Here is a 21,825-nt window from a genome sequence, read left to right on the forward strand (position 1 = left end):
CTCCTTCCATTGAGAGATTTGAATTGCAAGATTTAAGAATGAACTAAGAATGAACCTTCAGATTCCGATCTACTTGCTTGAGCTCTGAGCTTCATCCTTATTATTTGGGGCTGTTTGTCAATCTATGACAATAAGCAGACTAAAAAAAACACTGTTAGGTGATTGTGGGCAAGGAAGCAATTAATCAATTAAACACTTTGTTATCAACATATAATTAACACACACACATACATATCATGATGCACACTTTTCTGGCTGCTGTTTCTGTTGAGACATCTTAGCCTTGATTTTTAATAGATTAATCCCCACTAATGAAATGAGATGTTAAAACAAAAAATAAAAAAATCTACATTTAGCTAATTGTGCCCCAAGTACTGATTGAAATGACTGAACATGGCTTTATTATCCCACCTTCAGTTCCCTTTTGGTAGCAACTGAATAATGCATTGAGTTCTTGGAAAGAGATTAATGTAACAATAAGCCACCAGATTTTTGAAAAACCGATTTACCTTTTAATCTGCATTTAAATCCCTGGCTCTTTGCAAGCAAATAAATGAACTCTGAAAGGTTGAAGTTTAGCTGTCAAATATGGGGTTTTTTTGCCACATGTTGCCATGACAGAGTTTTAGAGAGTGCTCATGCAGAGAGCACTCATATTCTGGCACATGTTTTGGTTTTAAGGAGGTTGCAGTTTCATTTCAACAACAGCGAAGACTGTGGTTCACAAGCTAAATTCATGAAAGCTGTTTCAACTTTTAGGACAACATGATGCAAATGTTGCATGAGCCATTGGCGCAATCTATAACATCTGACCAGAAAGCATGATGATTAATATAGGCCTCAGAGAATCTAGCTGCTTTGGAAAAATACATAATTTTTTTGGGTCCCAACTCCAGGTATAACATACCTTGTTCTATTCTGTATTCTAACCCCAAAATTTAGCTTTTTAATTTTACCCAGCTCCATATAAAGCTTAATGACAAAGCAGTTTTAATGTTGTGTAGGTGCTTCCTGCCTTCTCCCTTCACGTGAACTAGGAAACGGACCAGGTAGCCTTCCAGTTAACCATAGTTTCCTGTTTTGTGCAAACAAGGAAAAATTATGGTTAACACTTTGAAGGAGCCGGGGTATTAAATCACCATTTGAAGCTGGCTTCAATGCCTGGCTTGGGCAGAAGCTACTCACTAACCATAGCTCCCCAGTTCCAACAAAGATGGCTTGGTTTGTTTTCTGATGTACACAAAAGTTAACGCTCATTGGCTTATTAAGCTGAGATATGGTCACTCTAACTAAATAAACGGAGAGCTCAAGCTTGATTTCTGACGGGCACCTAACTGACCCAGGTGGTACCTCCATGTTTTGCTGTGACAGGAGCATGGCTTACCTCGTCGTCAGATGTGTGGCATTGGCACATGACAGACTCTCTCACTTCTGGCTCGGAAAACCCACGGCAAGGCCCATTTCAAACCAAAAGGCTTTGTCTCTGGCTGACCACAAAAGATTTTCATGCAGAAGAGCCTAGATAGGAATGTGACCCATTGTTCCTGTTTCGTTTCTTTGAACTTCTATTTGCTCCAATTTATTTGATGTTTATTAGGGTTTTCTGGGACCACCGTCTGTCTTTGTTTTTGTTTTTAAGCTTAGGAAATTTGTGAAATACTCCAGTACAGTGTTAACCTTCAATGTGTGTTTTGGTTTTCTGCGGATGTTAAAATACACACACATGCACAAACCATATACCGTGAATTGCTTAAGAACTCAACGTGACTCATGGGATGGTACCACTTGACAAGATTGCGTTTTAAAACTGAGCAAGTTTCATGTAAAACCTAGCAAACTTTTAATTCCTTTGTGTATGATTTAGTAAAATGTTCAGTGTTAAATCTTCTTCACTGTGTACTGCAATAAAATCTTTCCTTTGGAACTTCTCTCTGAAAAGAATGGGTTTAATAGAGGCTGTGATGGAAAGATCCGTTAGTAATTTCCATCGTCATCTATAGAACAGGGAAGCCAATGCATTGCACCTTTCTGTAGCCTGAAAGAGGCTGAAATGTATATAGTTCTCTCTAATATAGCAGGTATCCTTTCCATTGCAGAGATGTAGTATTTCGAGCAGTATTAATGGAGGTAACTGCAGAGGGGTCAGGCAGAGGTTACAGATAGGTTTGCTGAAAGCTCTCCACTTATTAATATTTTTTCTGCAAAAGGAAAAAAAAAAGTACTTGGAAAAAATTAAACGTTTCTGTAAAAGTCACTTTTTTTCAGTATTTGGAATTTTGCTTTCAGACTTTTTATTTTGATCCACTTTGGAACCGGGGAAGGCTGGTTGGGAATCGTGAGAAAGCGGAGAGTGAAAGAATAAACATGTGGCTGAGCAAACATTGCCAGAAGTTCTTCACATTTATTTTTTTTAAGGCGTCAAATTCCTCATCCCTGGAAGCCTGCCTTGGATTTGCTGTAACCCTTGGGAGAAAGGTTTCATCTGCTTCCTTGAGGACTAGAACCCTGTTCATATTTTGTTTTTTTTTATAAAATCAACACTGAGAAGTTTTCTTTTTACTCTACTTTCTTAAAAGTATATTCCAGCATTTGGGACTTACTTAATAGGAAGCATGTTTTAAGATTGAAGACAAAACATCCATTTAGTGTGCAGGATTCTGGTCTCAGAGAGATACGGTGATTGCTCTTAAAGTCTGTGTCCTGGTGTCCTCACAGGCTACATGCCAATTTAATGCAAAGCGTTCTTCAAAATTCGTATGTTTTGGTTTGCTGTATCAGTACAACTCTTCTGCTGGAAGAGGTCTGCCAGTCTGAGGTGAGCAGAGGCCAGGCACAATGTCTCGTGTGATTGTGTGTGTGTGTGTGTGTGTGTGTGCGTGCATGAAAAAGAAAATAATAATAATAATAATAATAGTAGTAGTAGTAGTAGTAGTAGTAGTATATTATTTATACCCCGCCCATCTGGGCGGCTTCCAACAAAACACTAAAATACAATAACCTATTAAACATTAAAAGCTTCCCTAAAAGCAGAATACACTGGGGGAGAGTCGTCTTCACAGTTTTAAGTTCTGAATTGCTTTCAAAGCTTGCAAATCCTCTACGGGTAGTATTCTAAAATGTGCATGCAATGTACAAACAGACACATATTCAGCATATTTTGATCACCTTGGCCTTATTTTCTCCAGGTGGGATCGTAAGAGCTCAAAGGCTTGGGCATTTCCCCCCTCTTCGGGTGACATGACACTCTTTCCTCCATATTGCAACTGGTGGTTGTTGTTGACCTGTCTCAGTTCCCAAAGCCATTTTGTCATAGGGTAAGGAAAGTTGTTCTTTGAACATCACAACTCTAAAGGCCTTTTGGATGCATGAGAAGCACTTCTGTGTCCAGGGCAGCTGTCTCCCAGCTCCATCTGGTACGCAGGCTGAGACCCTCCCTGCCCACAGACTGTCTCGCAAGAGTGGTGCATGCTCTGGTTATCTCCTGCTTGGGCTACTGCAATGCACTGTACATGGGGCTACATTTGAAGGTGACCCGGAAACTGCAGTTAATCCAGAATGTGGCAGCTAGACTGGTGACTGGGAGTGGCCGCCAAGACCACGTAACACCGATCCTGAAATACCTACATTGGCTCCCAGTACATTTCCGAGAACAATTCAAAGTGTTGGTGCTGACCTTTAAAGCCCCAAACGGCCTCGGTCCTGTATACCTGAAGGAGCGTCTCCACCCCCATCGTTCAGCATGGACACTGAGGTCAAGCACCAAGGTCCTTCTGGCGGTTCCCTCACTGCAAGAAGCCAAGTTACAGGGAACCAGGCAGAGGGCCTTCTCGGTAGTGGCACCCGCCCTGTGGAATGCCCTCCCACCAGATGTCAAAGAGAAAAACAACTAGCAGACTTTTAGAAGACATCTGAAGGCAGCCCTGTTTAGGGAAGCTTTTAATGTTCGATGTATTACGATATTTTAATATTTTGTTGGAAGCCGCCCAGACTGGCTGGGGGGGGGGGCACAGCCAGATGGGCGGGGTATAAATAATAAATTATTATTACTACTTGTGTTCTTTGGATTCTGGCTAGTATAAATGTATTAATAACGGGGCAAGCATCACACACACAGAGAGAGAATAAAATGGGGGCGGGGGGGAGAGAATACAGTTTCACAAATTTATTTGGCTTTCCCAGACTCTCCAAGTGTCCCTGTTTTTCAGGGACAGTCCTGGATTTACAGAAGCCACCCAAATTTCTGATTTGAATGCCCCACTTTTCCTTATTTAGGACATCCTTATTTTCATTGGAGAAATGCTGGAGGATATGATTTCCTTTATGAAGTACAGTGGTCCCTTGGTTCTCAAACTTAATCCGTTCCGAAAATTCCGTTCTAAAACCAAAGCGTTCCAAAACCAAGGTGCGCTTTCTCATAGAAAGTAATGCAAAACGGATTAATCCCTTCCAGCTTTTAAAAACAACCCTTAAAACAGCAATTTAACATGAACTTTATTCTCTTAATGAAACCATTGATCCATACAATGAAAGCAATAAAAAATGCATTGCAGTCACACAATCAGTAGCTGAACTGGGTTCCACGCAGTCACACACACACACACAAAAAAGAGCCACAAAAACGCAAAATAACAAATACAGACAGACCTCAGCGTAACACTCAAATCGGAAGTGTAACACTCAAAACGGAGCACGTTTGGCTTCCAAAAAACATTTGCAAACTGGAACACTTCTGGGTTTGCAGTGTTTGGCTTCCAAATTGTCTGAGTACCAAGGCATTTGAGAACCAAGGTGCTCTCTTATCGGAGAGTATTGGGGAAAACCTCTCACTGTGGCATCTAGTTCCACACGGGGGCAGCATTGACCTAACAGTGTGAACTTAATGCAGGCGAGAAACTGCAGAAACTTGGCAGCATGTTACAAAGAGGATTCTCCATAGCAAAGCAGTGGAACCGTTTTTCTTTTCAAAATATCTGCCTCTGTTACTTGAAATTCACTAAGGTATGCTTGCAATATGTTTGACGGCTGAGATTCCTGCATTGCGAGGGTGTGTGGTGTGGTCAAGATGACACTCTAACACTCTGTGTCCCTTCAGATGACACTCTGTCCAGCTCCAAGGGCCTTCTGGCGGTTCCGTCATTGCGAGAAGTGAGGTAACAGAGAACCAGACAGGGGGCCTTCTTGGTAGTGGCACCCACCCTGTGGAATGCCCTCCCATCGAATGTCAAGGAAATAAACAACTCTCTGACTTTTAGAAGACATCTGAAGGCAGCCCTGTTTTGGGAAGTTTTTAATATTTAATGCTGTATTGTTTTTAACACTCGATTGGAAGCCGCCCAGAGTGGCTGGGGAAACTCAGCCAGATGGGTGGGGTATAAATAATTTTTATTATTATTATTATTATTATTATTATTATTATTATTATTATTATTATTTTCCAGCTCTTATGATTCTATGGCTGTTACATGGGACTTTCCTGGACCTACTGCCCCCCTCACCTGCCCCCAGCTGATCCTGAGGCTGTGAGGTGTAGTGTGCGGAGCTGTAGCTATAGGTCACAGTGGGCAGAAATCAAGGAAACCCCCCTTGCCTGAGCCAATGTAGCCCTCTTGATTGAACCCAAAGTTAGTCACCTTTACATGAGATGCTGACAACATACCAAAAATTTTTGGGGGAGGCTGCAAAAGAGCTGAGCCAATTTTAAGTTTGCACCTATGCCGCTCACAGATATTGTAAATCTAGGACCACCAGGGCAGATTTACCTGGGTCCAACGTGGCCCCCCTCCCCATTTGGGTTTGTTTTTTCATTTATTTTTTGTTGCCGAAAGGTTTGCCTGCCTTGGGGGACCCCTGCCCTTTTCTATTGTTTTGGGGTGTGCTTAGCTGTTTTGCCTGTTTGGGGGCAGTGGAACTGAGCACTGCCGATTTTTCCTCCTGTGAAACTGCTCACGAGTTTCTTTGATGTCTTAAAGGTCCCCCTGCGCCAAAAAACATTGGGGCACCTCTTGCAAGTGCTTGTGATAAAAAAAAGACCAGTGTTTTGAAGGTCCATTGCCCAATTAATTACGGACGCTTGAAAATAATAGAAATCTGATTCTTCAAATAAGCATTGTAACTGCCGCTTAAATATAGCAGCCCTGCATTAAATCAATTACTTAATTAAGGAACAGTAAGACTTGTTCTCTGTGTATATGTATGTTTTGGCATTTGTCTGCCTTGCTTTCATTGGCATTGTGGCAGTCCGTAACTCTTCCACCGCCTTTCCTCACAAGCGCCAGCCCATTCTGTACCTTGCGCAGAGCTGCCCTCGTCCAAGAAAGGTGCACTGGTAAGAGGTTTAAGGATATATAAAGACGCTTGCATCAGGTTCCTGCCACTGAGAGATGTCCGGCTCCATGCAAGAGCCGCTCACAAGGTGGACGGCACATGGCTTCTCCCTGTGCGCAGCGGCTGTGCGTGAGAAAGAGGGCTCTGAGTTAATGAAACAAGCTTTACCTCAGACCTTGCTTAGCCAGTCAGAGAGGGCAGCTCCATCTGCAGTCCTCCCAGTTCTCAGTGCTGTTATCTCAGCCTGTACTGTTTCCTAAATTGTGACTGACAGGTGTAGATAGATTTCCTCGCAAACGAAACCGTAGCATTGGAATGGAAAAAGCTTATTTGCTCAATGTGGTGGGAGATGTCACAGAGCCGCTCAATCAGAAGGGGGAATGTCAAACTGTGTCCGCAGCCCAAAGGATGTAAAAACCAGCAGAGTCGGACGCTGTGATTTGTAACTGGCAATTGCACTACACAGACTTAAAGGTAAAGGGACCCCTGACCATTAGGTCCAGTCATAACTGACTCTGGGGTTGCGGTGCTCATCTCACTTTACTGGCCGAGGGAGCCGGCGTACAGCTTCCGAGTCATGTGGCCAGCATGACTAAGCCACTTCTGGCGAACCAGAGCAGTGCACAGAAACGCCGTTTACCTTTCCACCGGAGCGGTACCTATTTATCTACTTGCACTTTGACGTGCTTTCGAACTGCTAGGTTGGCAGGAGCAGGGACCAAGCAACGGGAGCTCACCCCGTCACAGGAATTCGAACCGCTGACCTTCTGATTGGCAAGTCCTAGGGTCTGTGGTTTAACCCACAGCGCCACCCGCAATTGCGCTACACAGACTTAGCACCAAGTAATTTCTGGTCCATTTTGCACCAAGGAGACACTTCTGTAAATTACGCAAGTGGATGCTAAAGTTCGTTGCGACAGTAAAGCCTTTACAGTGAAATATTAGGTATGTCTACTCAGAAGCAAGTCCAGCTGTGTTCAGTGAGATCTGCTCCCAGGGGATTGCCGTTCCTGTCTGTCCATTAGCCATTTAAGTCCATAGAGCCTATGTTGTGTGGGAGTAAGTCAAAATGACCCCTGTGTGACTTGCTTCAGAGTAGACGTACATAGAATGGCACTGCTACTTCTGTGTGTAATCTCTTACATAATTTGCTCACTTATTTTCCTACTTGCCTGAACCCATCAATCATTTCCTTCTTTAGTCCCACTTAAATGATGAATGCCTTATTTGCTACTTGGGTGCATAGCAACCAAATTGCTTTATCTATTTTATTTAAACACCAAGCTTCAAACGAGACTAGGTCCCCTGCTATGAATTCCCCCCGACCCCCAAATCTTGGCACACCACCCTGTCAGTCCCCCACATAGCTGTCAAGCGTCCCTTATTTGGTGGGACAGTCCCTTATCCCAGCGCCATGTCCCGCTGCTGTCCCTTATTGATAGGCTTCAGTGGCTGCTGGCTGGGCTTTCTGCCTTTGGCTCGGAGGGGCTCAGAAGTCGAACATACCTGTGCCCAGAAAATCCCTTATTTTGGCTCCTGATCCCTTATTTTCGAGGCTGCTGGTCCCTTATTTTCAAATCTGTAAGTTGACAGCTATGGTCCCCCAATGCTTGCTTTCTTTCTTTCTTTCTTTCTTTCTTTCTTTCTTTCTTTCTTTCTTTCTTTCTCTTGATCACTGTTGGTGCATATTCTGATAGGATAGCTCAGCTGGCAGAGCACGAGGCTCTTAATCTCAGGGTTGTGGGTTTGAGCCCCACATGGGGCAAAAAAATTCCTGCACTGCAGGGGGTTGGACCCTCATAGTCCCTTCCAACTCTACAGTTCTAGAATTCTCTATATATGGTTAAGGCTTATGACTCTGTGCATAGTCTGTGTGTCCCACCAGTGAGTTGATTCAAGTGTTTGGAACAACTGATCGCAAAGAGAGGAAAGTTCTTCCTGCCTGGGTTGATTCGCATGCTCATCGGGCGCCCTCAAATACTCTCCTCATATCACAGGCCTTGAATGGACAATATGTTTGCTGAATATGTACCTTTTTACCTTGGTTTTTGACACTTTATTTTTAGGAGCCACCATATACATATTTTTGTTTGTTTTTAACACTTGTAGCTGCAAGAACGGGTGCTAAGGAACACGACAATAGAGTTTGCCAGAGAATGTACTATCGAACATGTAAAAATTGACAAAACACATTTGCTGAAATTGTTAAGAAGCTGGAAACAACACTACCATCTCTTAGCTCAGCTCTTTTTTTAAAAAAACAACAACACAAAACCTCATCTTTGTAATAATTGCACATCAATTTTTGTACAGTAACTGATGCAGGCACGAGATTGAAATTGGCAAAGTAGCTAATTAACCCTGTGCTGTACAAGACTTAACAATAATGAGCTGTAGTCCTCTTCCTTAGTCAATGCCCCCCCGAACTACTTTTCCCCCTTACAATGTTTCAGTTCCTGCTATGAGTTGCCATCATGACACACTGTCAACTTTAAATCACCAAATTTCCTTCATGTGCTCTTGAGCACTGTGACGTTAACATATGAGAGTGCTGGAGGTGAATTAGTTAAACAAGTTACCCAATCAGAACCCGGGGGGTGGAGTCAGAGGGACTATAAAATCAGCTCTGGGAGGGGCGAAGAGAGGAGTTCGTTGGGAGTTGGGTGGTTGGTTGGAGTGGGAGTGAATTGGGATAGAGTCTGGGGGTAGGTTGAGTTAGTGTAGCGAAAGAAGTTGAGTCAGGAACAGTTAGGAGCTAGGAAGACAAGTAAATGTCTGAGAGCTGGTTTAGTGAGTGAGATCAGGTAGCGAAAGTTATAGGTCTGGATAGGCACCCCATGATTGTAATTGACCGATACCGTTTATGAAACCACGCGCTTGTTAAACTGCAATAAATAAACAGAAGTTTATGTTCCAATTTAAACCTGACTGGACTCAGTATTGTACCAGGTAGGGCCTGGGTGGTGGCAGCGAGAAATAAAGTGGTGGCACAGGGATCAATAGATGGTGAAACGTCTGGGGACCCTGTGTGATTGCCACAAGCACACCTGTTGCTAAACACAGAGGTGCTGGCACAGTCCCATATGAGCCCGGCGCACTCTTCCTGGCACCTGCCAATGCTAATCTGGGTGAGATAGGGCTGCTTTTTCGAGGGGCTAGATTTCCTTCGCTGAGACGCTCTGCCTTCTGTCTGCTACCTGCCCCCTGTCCTCCATTAAGGCTTCCAGGAAAAGTCTCTAGCAGGAAGCCTAGTGGGGCAGGCTGCAAGAAGCTTAAGGGTGGCAGAGCAGCCTTGCACTTAATAAGCTATTTTGATAGGTATTTTGACTGTTGACTAGCTGAAGCCATCAGCAGGAAGTGGGCATTGCGGGAAAGCCAAGCTCTTTGAGCACCCAGACCCCCTTGCCTACCTAGATGTGCACCGTTGCTGGACTTTCGAGGGACCACTAGATTCAGAAAACAGAAAAGCATCTTGCTGAGAGACTAGCATATGACTTCCTTGCTGCTAAGCAGCTTTAATCTAAAAATATCTAGGTCCGAAGTTGCTACAGCGATAATTGGAAACGTACCAATTTAAATCTTGGTGATGTGTTTGGTGCGATGACAACTATCTCTGTGGGGAGAGCTGTATCATGAACAGTACAGGGGCAGAGCCCAGAACAGGAACCTCGTGCCAAACTCCCTCCAGCAAAGAGTTATAAATAAAGTTTATATATTTAAGAAGACACATTACTCCCCTGCCCGAAGAAGCCTAAGGTTTGTTAGGCTTGCTGGGAACTGTAGCTTTGTGTGGTACAAACTATGTTTCCCAAGGTTCTTTGGGAGGTGGAGTTGGAGGAGAAAAAGAAAACACAGCCTTGTTTAGGTCGCTCACATTTTAAATTTGTTCATTTATTTCCACACTTATATGATTTTTAAGTTACACAAGGTGCCTTATGAGGAGTTACAGGAACACAGAGTAGCTGTGGAAAAGTGTACACGAGTCACAATAATTAAAATTCAGTACTTATAGTGAAGAAATACATTCAGAAGAATATTTCTGCAACACTTATGTACAAATAAGAGCTTTCACACTATGTACAAATTTTTTTATTCACAGAGAAAATACTGATTCATTTGTCCCATTTTCATTCGAGGAATAGCAATAAATAAATTCACATAAAAATAAATTATTATTTTGGGCCTGCATATATTAATTTCTTTTTTTAAAAAAACAAAACACAATTCTTTAAAATAAGTAAATAATTAGCAGCTTGAAATCAATACTCTCCCCCCTAAGTAACAAAGGAAACGTGGGTTTGCTTGCTTGGGTTTTTTAAAAAATACTCTATTAAAAAAATAATATATGATTGTCATTCATAATGCTTTATCAATGTTTCACAATCAATGGCTGATCTTGAGAAAGTGCAAATTTGTTACTGAACTGCAATTTACAGGATACTTATTCAGAAGTAGTTCTACTGACGTATGTAGATCTGTTCTGCAGAAAGTAATTTGCAAACTGCAGCAGTGGAACGACACAGGTACAGCTTTCCAGGTCATTCCCCCAATGACTAAATGTGATGTTGGAGGCTTTTGCAATATTAATTTCTGAAATCAACTTAAAAACAAAAAAGGTTGCTATCAAGGTGGTAATCTGACCCTGGAGAATCAAATTTTTGGAATTACACCGGAGAAGGACTGCACGGAACATCTGCTTTGTATGAATAAAGTTGAAGGTTCAATCCCTGGGATCTCTTGTTAGGGCTAGGGAAGAAACTCGAAGAAGGTGCAGCCAGCTAGTAGAGACAGTACTGAGCTAAATGGACAAATGGTCTAACTCTGTGTAAGGCAAGCTGCCTAGGTTGGTGGGCAATGTTCCCTGTTAAAAAAGAAATGCAATTTGCATTGAGCGCCACTATCTACAGAACACCAGCAGCCTTCAGAGGTCCTCTGCAGTACTGTTAGCAACCCGCTTTTCCAAATCAGAATGATGTGATTCTTCAGGGGTCTATGGTAGACCCCTGGATGGTTAAGTCCAGTCAAAGGCGACTATGGGGTTGCAGCGCTCATCTCGCGTTCAGGCCGAGGGAGCCGGCTTTGTCTGCAGACTGCTTTCCGGGTCATGTGGCCAGCAGGACTAAACCGCTTCTGGCACAACGGAACACCATGACGGAAACCAGAGCGCACAGAAACGCAGTTTACCTTCCCACCACAGCAGAACCTATTTATCTACTTGTTGCTTAGTGTTTGCATCTAACAGTGCAACCCTGTACAGGTCTATTCAGTCGTTTGCAGGGTGGCGGCAGCGGCAGAAGCACACAGAGGGAGAAGAGGGAACCACAACTGTGCCAGTGCTGCTACTGCAAGTTTTTAGTCAAGTCTGGCTCACTGGTCTCACTTCCAGGTAAGTGGATACAGGATTGCAGCCCAAGTGTGTGTGTGTTTAAATAAACCTGAAGCATGTTTGGGCGCAAGTTCCATTGGGGTCCACACACTTTACATGCAAACTGAATGTGTTTCTGTACACGAGAAATCTGCACTTAATGCCTAACATCTAACCATTTCGAACTCAATTCAAAATCGCCATCTACAGCCATTCAAGTGACCGTCACTAGATAAGCTTTTCCGTCTGCATGCAAGGAAAACCTCACTTGTATTACAGCTCTGATGGGAATGTCGGTACTAGTTTAAACTAGCAGGAGCTGAAGCACTCAGGGGACATTTTATTTTTAACTACAGAAGGACCAGAAATTTGCAGAGAAAGCTATCAAGAGCAATGCACCACTTAAATCTCACTGGTGCTTCTCAAAGCAGGAACTGCAGCACTTTAAAACAGCGATGTGAAATTCAACCAAGCCTAATCTATGAGAAGTACTACTTTCTGTAATCTATAAAGGATCTCAGGCATACCTGACTACGGAGTTTTGAAAAGCATACAGTCATCTCACTGATATTAAAATGTCCAAGAAAGTATTGGGCAAAGTCCTGGATTATCTGAAGTCAGCCAGATGTTTCATAACTACACAGAATTAGAAAGCATCAGGGCTGTTGTGTACTCTGCGCTAAAAACAAATTTTAATTAAGCGCCTAAGGAATTCAAGTCCTGCGCCAAGAAAAGCTGAATTCTGCAACTGGAATTAATTATGTTAATTTGCCCCTCTTTTTTTTTCCTGAGAAGGGTCAAAGAGTTATTAAGAGAAGTCATACTCTCTACTGTTGGAAACTAAGCCTCCATTCTGGTTTCTGAGAATTGTCTACACTTTCAGTGGTTCTAGGCCCTGATGGGGTTATTCTTCCCATTGTGTCTTGTAAATACATAGTTATGCCTTGACAGCACTAAGGGGGTAATCAGGGCACAAATAAACATGTGTGGCTGCATTTCATGTGCTGATGATGCCAATGATTTGTGCTACAAGGTTCTAATAACCTAATATTGCACTTTTAACTTTCCAAACAACTAGGAATGCTGAAGCCATGGAAACTGAGCGGTGGAAAGCACAGAACTCTGCGAGGAGCATCTCTGCCAGCCATTTGTTGGAACTGTTTGTTCCTAAGGTTCTCTGTCCCTCTCCAAATGTCACTGTGTTGTTCTGCAGAACCACCCACCCCACAGCTTCCTGCACAGTTGTCTCCCCAAATGGTGTTTTTGAAAAGCTAGCCTACTTCTGAGTCAGCGGCCTTTCTTCCTATGACATGCATTCCAAACCCTTAATCATAATCTTGCATCTGAAGCTGCTCCAATTTTAATGTGGATTTTGATTCCTGAGAGATGAAGTGCCGTACAGCTTCTTCCTACCCCAAAATGCATATTTTCTCCCCTCCCCCATGTCTTTATTGCAGGTGTGAATCTGCAAGTAAAGGCTACAAACAGCTATTGGATAAAAATGATCTATGATGTTTTGCCAGCCCACCCAACTCAAGCAAGTTAGTACATGCCATCTTCATCAATGCCATTACATCATTACCTTTAGAAGTGAAGCTACTGAACTGCAAAAGAAGAGAAAAAGCAGTTTTTCTCAACTAATTATGCAAAGGATTGTTCAGCTTAAGAACTGCAACCAGCTTTTCCACAGACCCAGCTTATGGACTTGCTGTTAGCATAAAAGGCTCTAAATGACTCAGGACTCAAGGACCTGAGGATCATCTTACTCACTGCCAACCGACCCAGAGATTACGATTGGCAGGAGATGCCCTGCTCTTCATTTCATCCATGGCAGAAGGCAGAAGGGCAGTGGCATGAGATAGGGAGTTCTTGGTGACAGCAGCCCATAGATGGAACTGCCCTCACAGCTGACATTTTGGAAAGAAAGCTGAAGACCGCTATGGCAGGCATGTCTAACCGGTCAATCACGATCTACCGGTCGATTGCGGGGTGTCTGTGGTTGATCATGGTGGATCGCCCCCCCAAAAGCTCACCCTCCCCCCAAAAAACTCAACAACAGTAGATCGCAGTCTCTTGCAAGTTGGATGTGCCTGTTCTATGGGCATGAACAAATTACACTTTAACTTTTCAAACAAAGATAAAAAGGGCCAAGATAAAAAGAAGTGCTTTGGGCATGTCCAAGGGCTTAGAATCATCCAGACCAATTTCTGACCTCCCCCACAACCTCCCCACCCAGTGTCCTATCACAACCGATTTGCATTTCAGAAGAGATGTTTGTGAAACACAAGTGCAAAGCTCCCTCTTTAGGGGCGAACAGATCTTTGAATCCTAGCCCAGGTATTTTAACACAACCTACGGATATTAACTTTGGCTGCAATCCTGTGAGATGGCAGAAAGCCCTGCTAGATTCTGGAAGCTGGAGTAAACCTCAAGGAACATGCATAGAATTTACAACATGGCGGTATGTGTGTCAGTATCAAGCCCAGCCCTGAATGCAACCCCAAAGGGCACAATGAACAAACAGGGCCTCAAAAGGGCACCAGGGATGTTCCAGGAAACAAAAACAAACAAAGGTTTGCCCAGGAAGATGCTGCAGCAGCTTAGAAACAAGAAAGGAACAGCAGTTATGCTGCTAGTGTTTGGTAATTTTCTTGCTTTCACTTGTTATCTCGCTTTCCACCACTTTTGTTTTAATATGCCTAGGCTAATATCTAGGCTTGTTTTCTGTGAGTTCTGTGATTTACCTGGATATAGCTATGCATGAATATAGCTATGTACAGATGCATGCATAGACAGAGTACGAAGGAAAGCGGAAGCGTGAGACGAACAGGAAAGCTCAGCATCAACATCTGCTGAATCCTCAGTTATATGGTCTTAAGTATCATGTTTCCATGGCACATGGGTGACCTAGGGTATCAAGAACACTGGTAATGAATCACTCACGGAACTGAGATGGCATGAGTTTTAACAAGGTAGAAGATGCTTCACAGATAAGTGCTGATTATTGTAGAAGGAAGGGCTGGTTTTTTAAAAAAGTTTTTTTACAGCTGTTCTATTTAATGCTGAGTCTTAGTAAATATGAAACCTCTTTTGCTTCTCCTTTGCTACTGTCCCTCTTCCTGGGGCTTCTACAGGAGATGGATGAAACTTTAATTGTTCACTGTCCCAATTAGATCTTCCCATTCCTCAGCAACTTCAGAAAACGGCTTCAAACCACTTAGTTCCACATCCCTAGAAATGATTTACCTTCTCAAACATCCCCAAAGTTTTAGCAGAAAAGGAACATGGAAGTGTGCACAGCAGTGCAGGTAACAAAAGGAAATAACCTATGGGATTTATCCGCTTCTGTTCTTGTCCCCATCATAGAGCAGTTTTGAAGTTCTATTTTAAAAAGCTACATGGAAGCCACACTAGCATCTTTCATATGACAAGGCAAATGTACTAATGGAAACAGTATTTAAAATGACTTTGTATCCTTACAGTATTGCTGCACTACCAAAATGAGTATATTTATGTAGTAGTGGTACATTTTTACGTAAATGCTGTGGGCGATGGGAGTCCACACTTCAAGTGTGGGTTTTACCTGTAAGTACTTCAAAGATGTCCTGCTAATATATATATATATATATATATATATATATATATAGATGAAGAACAATAGCAAAAATGCAGAGATCCTTCTAAGGAAGCCAGAGCAAGCCAGGGTGCATCTTTTTGGGGATTAAAGGCTGGTTCTCACATGCATGGACATCGCTTGACCACTCGCCTCTCCGATGCTGCACATCTGAGTGTGCAAACTTCCGCCACTGGTAAAGTATTATATAAGAGGAAATGCACAACCTCTGTGATATGCGACCTGTGACGCTTCTTTCACACATGTACATAATAGTTGCTTGCTGCTGGAGTAATGCTGTGATAAGCAGGAACATACAGGAGATGCAAGTATCCGAACTTTTTTGTTTTGTTTAATTTGACTGGCCTCATATAAAGGTTATTGATTTCTCACAGTCTGGGGTGTGTGGATCAACCCAACTTCTACTGATCTGCTCTAAACATCTGCACGCTTCTCAAACCTGCAGAGCCTCCGTGTCCACGTCACGTGCTAGCTGCACCGGAACAGCACACGATCTACGGAGAGTCGTCTCTTGTCTGTCGTTCGCTTCATGCTGACAGCACTGGGTGCTGATAACTCTTTCTGTTACATTACATGAACAGATAAAATCCCAAACAGGAGAATTGCGTCTCCCAAAAGATGGATATCGGCATTTTCCTGTATGTTTATAAGATATTGCGTTCTCTCTCTCTCTTTGTGTAGCATGTATTTGTTAATATATAGATAGAGAGAGAAAGATGCATGGGAGCAGATCCTAGGTGTAGCATGCATAATAGCTTAACATTGTTATAAAATACATGCACAATACCTCCAACAGATAAGCAATGGGACTTCTCCAAGACCATGTTTCTGAAGCAGCCACAACACGGTTCAGCGGCAGCAATTGTATGAGCTGAACTTCTCCACGCCTCGCTTCATGACTTCAGCTCTCCCTCTCCCCACTGTTTTAAATTAGAGGGTTCCAAAGACGTTGCTTATCTTGTCTTGCAAGACTGTTTCTTTGTTCTTGTCTGGTTCTGGTTTGGGCATTTGCTTTTGCAATTTGTGTGTGTGTGGGGAGTGGGGTATTGTTCAAGAAAGTGGCACCTCCTTCCTTGTCAAATAGACACAGGGCACACGATGATCCTGTCTTCTAGAAGGACACTGACGATCAGGAACACAAAGTAAAGCCCAAACATGGTGAAGCCCAGGAATTTGTTCATCCTCCACTTGCAAGCCGCAATGGAGAGGATGACGAAGAGCAGCATGATGAAAAGGAGGACTATTGCGCAGAAGAGCCCGTTGCTGCTCACGGCCACGGGGACGAAATTGTTGATCACAGCATAGAGGAGCCATGGCAGAGGAAGGCTGTTGGGGGAAGAGAGAGAGAGAGAGAGACAATATTGGAAAAGCTTTCGCAAAGGTAGGCTTTGCTAACAACTGGAAGACAGTGTGATTTAGCTCACAAGCGACATTGGAAAGGCTATCAGTAGGGAGCACGGAAACATTTCTTTGGAGAATGGTAGTGCATTAGAGTCTGGAGGAGACTCTTGAGAGTCCCATGGACTGCAAGAAGATCAAACCTCTCCATTCTGAAGGAAATCAGCCCTGAATGCTCACTAGAAGGACAGATCCTGAAACTGAGACTCCAAGACTTTGGCCACCTCATGAGAAGAGAAGACTCCCTGGAAAAGACCCTGATGCTGGGAAAGATGGAGGGCACAAGGAGAAGGGGGCGACAGGATGAGATGGTTGGACAGTGTTCTTGAAGCTACCAGCATGAGTTTGACCAAACTGCGGGAGGCAGGAGTGCCTGGCGTGCTCTGGTCCATGGGGTCACGAAGAGTTGGACACGACTAAATAACTAAACAACAACAACAAGTGCATTAGATGGGGAGAAGTGTTTTCTGCGCCAGAAGATGACGAGGAGGTTGCTGGCTGAGGTCCACTGTAAGGAGAACCGGCTCCTGTCACCTTGAGTATCACACCATTCTCCAGACAGTGGTCAAAGGCAGCAAAAGTGCATTTTGCCACACCATCAACACAGTGGCAGTGAAAGCTATATGATAAAGCCAACACCAACTAGCATAAGAATGTCACATTTAACATGCCTTTACGTATGGCTGGGTTGTTAATATAAACCACTCAGTTTTATTTGTGATACGCAGTTGTGTCCTATTTTAACTTGTTTTTAATCTAGATTTTAGAGCATTTTATTAGCTGGTGTTCAATTTACTCAGAGTAGACCCTTTCAAATGAATGTGCCTAACAAAGTGAGGTTCACTGTTTTCAATGGGTCTGCTTTAGACTTAGTTTGAATACCACCCCCTGTTCCTATGTAAACCTCTTAAGAAATTTTTAGTATGTTAACTGGTAAAAATGATAAACAAATCCATGAAGAGAAGTAACTTTGAGCAGCTTTCACAGGCTGAGAACTACTTTTCCCTTGAGGTTTCGTATTTCTAATTTACATCTTTTCCCCAAAGTAGCAAGAAAGAACTGCAACTAATAACTGTAGTGTGAAGTTTCAATCTGTGGCTTAAGTTAAAATTGGGTGCTGCTGCTTTAAAAAAAAAGAAAAACATTACTTACCCCACAGTGATGTCAAAGATGTTACTTCCGACAGAGCTGGACACTGCCATGTCCCCCAGGCCTTTACGTGCCACAATAACACTGGTAATTAGGTCAGGGATCGATGTGCCTGCAGCTAAAATCGTCAGACCCATGATTTCTTCGCTGATGCCAATGGTTTCTCCCACCTAAACACAAAATAATATGCTGAAATCGTGGCAGCGAGAAACGCTTCTTTGCGAAACATACTTTACTTAGCAGAGTAGAGAAGTATACCCTAGCCCAGGCATAGGCAAACTCGGCCCTCCAGATGTTTTGGGACTACAATTCCCATCATCCGTGACCACTGGTCCTGTTAGCTAGGGATGATGGGAGTTGTAGTCCCAAAACATCTGGAGGGCCGAGTTTGCCTATGCCTGCTCTAGTCTCTCTGTGTGCTTAATTCAGGGCTGACGTCCTTAATGGAGCAGGTCGCCAGGAGGAAGAACGGCTACATGTCCGAGCAGACCTTCCCTTTGCTCTTTGGTGAGTTCATATTTAGTCTTAGCTGATCTATGAAGAGAGCTTTCCTTATTGAACTAATAACACCAATGGTCTTCTTTCAAAGGGCTTTCAGCATTTGTTACCTGTTCCCTTAGCTGGTCTGGCATTCTTCAAGCTGTTAGGTGTGCTGCTGATTTCACTTTTGAGCACCATGCTATTTTAGCTCCCCAACTCCATAGGTACATTTTTAGATATAAAAATTATCCTCAGAATTTCTTCTACAGATCTATAGCACTTTTTCAAATGAAGAGGGCTGTGCCTGGATACAGGGCCTTTCCGACTGTGGCACCTCTTGTCTGGCATCTTTCCAGCACCAGCTGAAAACCTTTTTATTTTTCCAGGGTGGGTTTCTTCAGTACCCTGTTCTGTTTTTATGCTGAAATGGCTATTTTACTTATTTTATGGTATTGTTCTACAGCTCCACATCCCTTTCCTGTTTTAAGTTGCCCCAGAAGGTCTTAAATAACAGTACTAAATAAAAAACAGCTTCCGTCCCCCATCCTTACATCCAAAGCTTCATCTCACTCTACCAGTTTTATCGTCAAGGTACAGAAGCAGAGTAAAAAAGCCATTAGATGTATCAAATTAAGTTAGCTTGCGATATAGTGAAATTTTCAGACCGGAATGGTTACACACAAAATAGAGATGTATCTTTCACTTACTTGATGTGCCCACCAGACCATTAGGTAAGAAAATACTGCTATCCAAGAGATGGATCCGAAAAACGTTAAGGGGAAAAACTTCTTTGAGCTCTGAAAAACAGAAAGAATGGGAACAGTAAGCAGAGGTGCTACTAGTTTAGTCCAAAGTCCACAAAATGAGGCATTCTACTGAAATTTACCCAGATGTGTAATCTGTTTTGCTTCTATGTGCATGGCCAATCCACCCCAACCACATTTTTATCCTTCTGACTTAATCCTTCAAGGCAGACAGAAATAATCAGAAGAAATGCTCCTGTAATAAACCTTTTCATAATTTAATCCTTAATGCATCCAGGAGCCGGCCCTTCTAATTTGAAATGCCCCTGTGTCTTCGAAGCACATTTCCACGAGATCTTTGCATCTCTAATGTGAGAGAGGGCATGGCAAAAGGGTTCTGAAAGGATTAGTTGAAACTATCCACCGGCTATTTCCCATCTGAAGGGACATGGGTGGCGCTGTGGGTTAAACCACAGAGCCTAGGGCTTGCCGATCAGAAGGTCGGCGGTTTGAATCCCCGCGACGGGGTGAGCTCCCGTTGCTCGGTCCCTGCTCCTGCCAACCTAGCAGTTCAAAAGCGAGCAGTTCAAAGCGCAAGTAGATAAATAGGTACTGCTCCGGCGGGAAGGTAAACGGCATTTCCGTGTGCTGCTCTGGTTCGCCAGAAGCGGCTAAGTCATGCTGGCCACATGATCCGGAAGCTGTACACCAGCTCCCTCGGCCAGTAAAGCGAGATTAGCGCCGCAACCCCAGAGTCGGTCACGACTGGACCTAATGGTCAGGGGTCCCTTTACCTTTGCCTATTTCCCATCTGAACATTTCCTTCCAGAAGAAATGCATGACTTTTTTTGTAATGCGTATTGGAAAGAACCTAGCACCTTCCTTATTACTAGGCATTTTTCCTGCCGTCATGGCAATAGGACATGCTGACAAGTATTTTCTATAAAGCAAATATCCAATTTCCACCCTGACAACACCAATTGGATTCAGCAACTTGAAGGAAGATTAGCTGGCTCAGTGCAGCTGATATGCAATGCTTCATCTGAGCAATTTAGATTTCCTTGATGCACATTTCAGCTCTTAAATTATGAAGTGCAATACATTAAAACTAGAGCGACAACCTTTAAACATTAGGTTAATCAATGCAAAAGCTCCCCAAATAATTGGGCAGCACATTTTAATAATGTTAATTATTTTAACTCTAAGTGCTTTTGTGTAAGTACGTGCAGAAAAATAATTAACATTATTAAAATGTGCTGCCTAGCGAGCTTTTGAATACAGCGCAGCTACAGATGATAGGCACCATCAAAGAAGTTACATTTATTCTTCATGGGAGGTAATGCCTCTCCTACAATGGTATCACTCGTGAAAATACACCTACGTCCTCCAAAGCATAAAGAATGAATTGCCAGTTTGATTAAAGCCAATCCATAATTGACTAAGATTTCTTTAACTGGGTGACAGTCATTATTACTACCAAATAACTTTTGATAAAACGAACGAGTTGTTCCTTAAAGCATATTCCTATGAGCAGCACGAATCCATTGCTAGAACTACGTGAATTAATTAAGATTTCTTTGGAAAACGTACCCAAATAAGTTTTGAGAACAACAACAACAACAACAACAACAACAAAAAGGTGTACAGGGACATCATTTGAATCAGAGTTAGTACATTCCTCAACCCCAGCTGGTTTGCACTGGCCCTGACTTTCCAAGAGAATTTCTCTTTAAGTGTTTAATCTGTCTACAGTTGTGTCCAAACTTTTTTCACAGAGGGCCAGATTTGATGAAATGACGGACCGTGGCTTTTTTAAAGGACTGAAGTTGTTGAGCTTTTTAATGATTTCCCCTCAAAGTCGTTGAGCTTTTGTTTTTTTTAGGATTTTACCTCAGGAAATAAACTACCACAGGGGCCAGATTAAACCAACCAGCAGGCTGGATTAGGCCCCCAAAATGGACTTTGGACATGCCTGGACTACGCTGTATGATGGTGCAACCAGTTGCCTTGCTGCTCATTTGCGCATGCTACAAAGGTGTTAAAGCCTAAAGGTAAAGGGACCCCTGACCATTAGGTGCAGTCATGACCGACTCTGGGGTTGCGGTGCTCATCCCGCTTTATTGGTTGAAGGAGCCGGCGTACAGCTTCCGGGTCATGTGGCCAGCATGACTAAGCCGCTTCTGGCGAACCAGAGTGGCACATGGAAACACCGTTTACCTTCCCGCCGGAGGGGTACCTATTTATCTACTTGCACTTTGATGTGCTTTTGAACTGCTAGGTTGGCAGGAGCAGAGACCGAGAAACGGGAGCTCACCCCGTTGCGGGGATTCGAACCGCTGACCTTCTGATCAGCAAGCCCTAGGCTCTGTGGTTTAACCCACAGCGCCACCCGCGTCCCACTGAAGGAAATACAAAATAGTAAATGGAGGGGCTACAACTTCACTTGGGAGGGGCAGGCTGCTTGGCTCTAAAGGTGAGAAGCGAAACATGCACAATCTTAGGCTGTGAAGCTTTTTATATTTGCATGGAAGGAAGCTCCACTGAAATTAAAAGCAAAAAACGGAATTTCTTTCCAGGAAAGAACTGGTGTGCTCCCTTGATTCTATTATGGAAAACACTTTATCCAAATGAATGCAGAAACTTCTGCAGAAGAGGGGACTGAAGGATACACAAACTGTTGGGCGCCTGCAGAATCCAAAGGGGACTATTTCTTATGCATATGTACTGATAAT

The 21,825-nt window shown here is 43.2% G+C and overlaps 1 protein-coding gene across 3 annotated transcripts in view; it reads right to left on the minus strand.

Moving 5' to 3' along the window:
* Positions 1–13,122: 13,122 nt before the first annotated feature.
* Positions 13,123–21,825, minus strand: part of SLC24A2 (solute carrier family 24 member 2) — an 83,366-nt gene continuing 74,663 nt past the window's right edge. For all 3 annotated transcript variants that reach the window (XM_053371815.1, XM_053371816.1, XM_053371814.1), the window contains 3 exons: positions 19,058–19,147; positions 17,874–18,040; positions 13,123–16,649 (listed from right to left, as the gene is read on the minus strand). In XM_053371815.1, the coding sequence (XP_053227790.1) occupies positions 16,400–16,649; positions 17,874–18,040; positions 19,058–19,147 (507 nt within the window). In that variant the 3' untranslated portion in view covers positions 13,123–16,399. The remainder of the gene's footprint in view (positions 16,650–17,873; positions 18,041–19,057; positions 19,148–21,825) is intronic.

Source organism: Podarcis raffonei, chromosome 17, assembly GCF_027172205.1.
Source record: "Podarcis raffonei isolate rPodRaf1 chromosome 17, rPodRaf1.pri, whole genome shotgun sequence".
NCBI classification, from domain to species: Eukaryota; Metazoa; Chordata; class Lepidosauria; order Squamata; family Lacertidae; genus Podarcis; species Podarcis raffonei.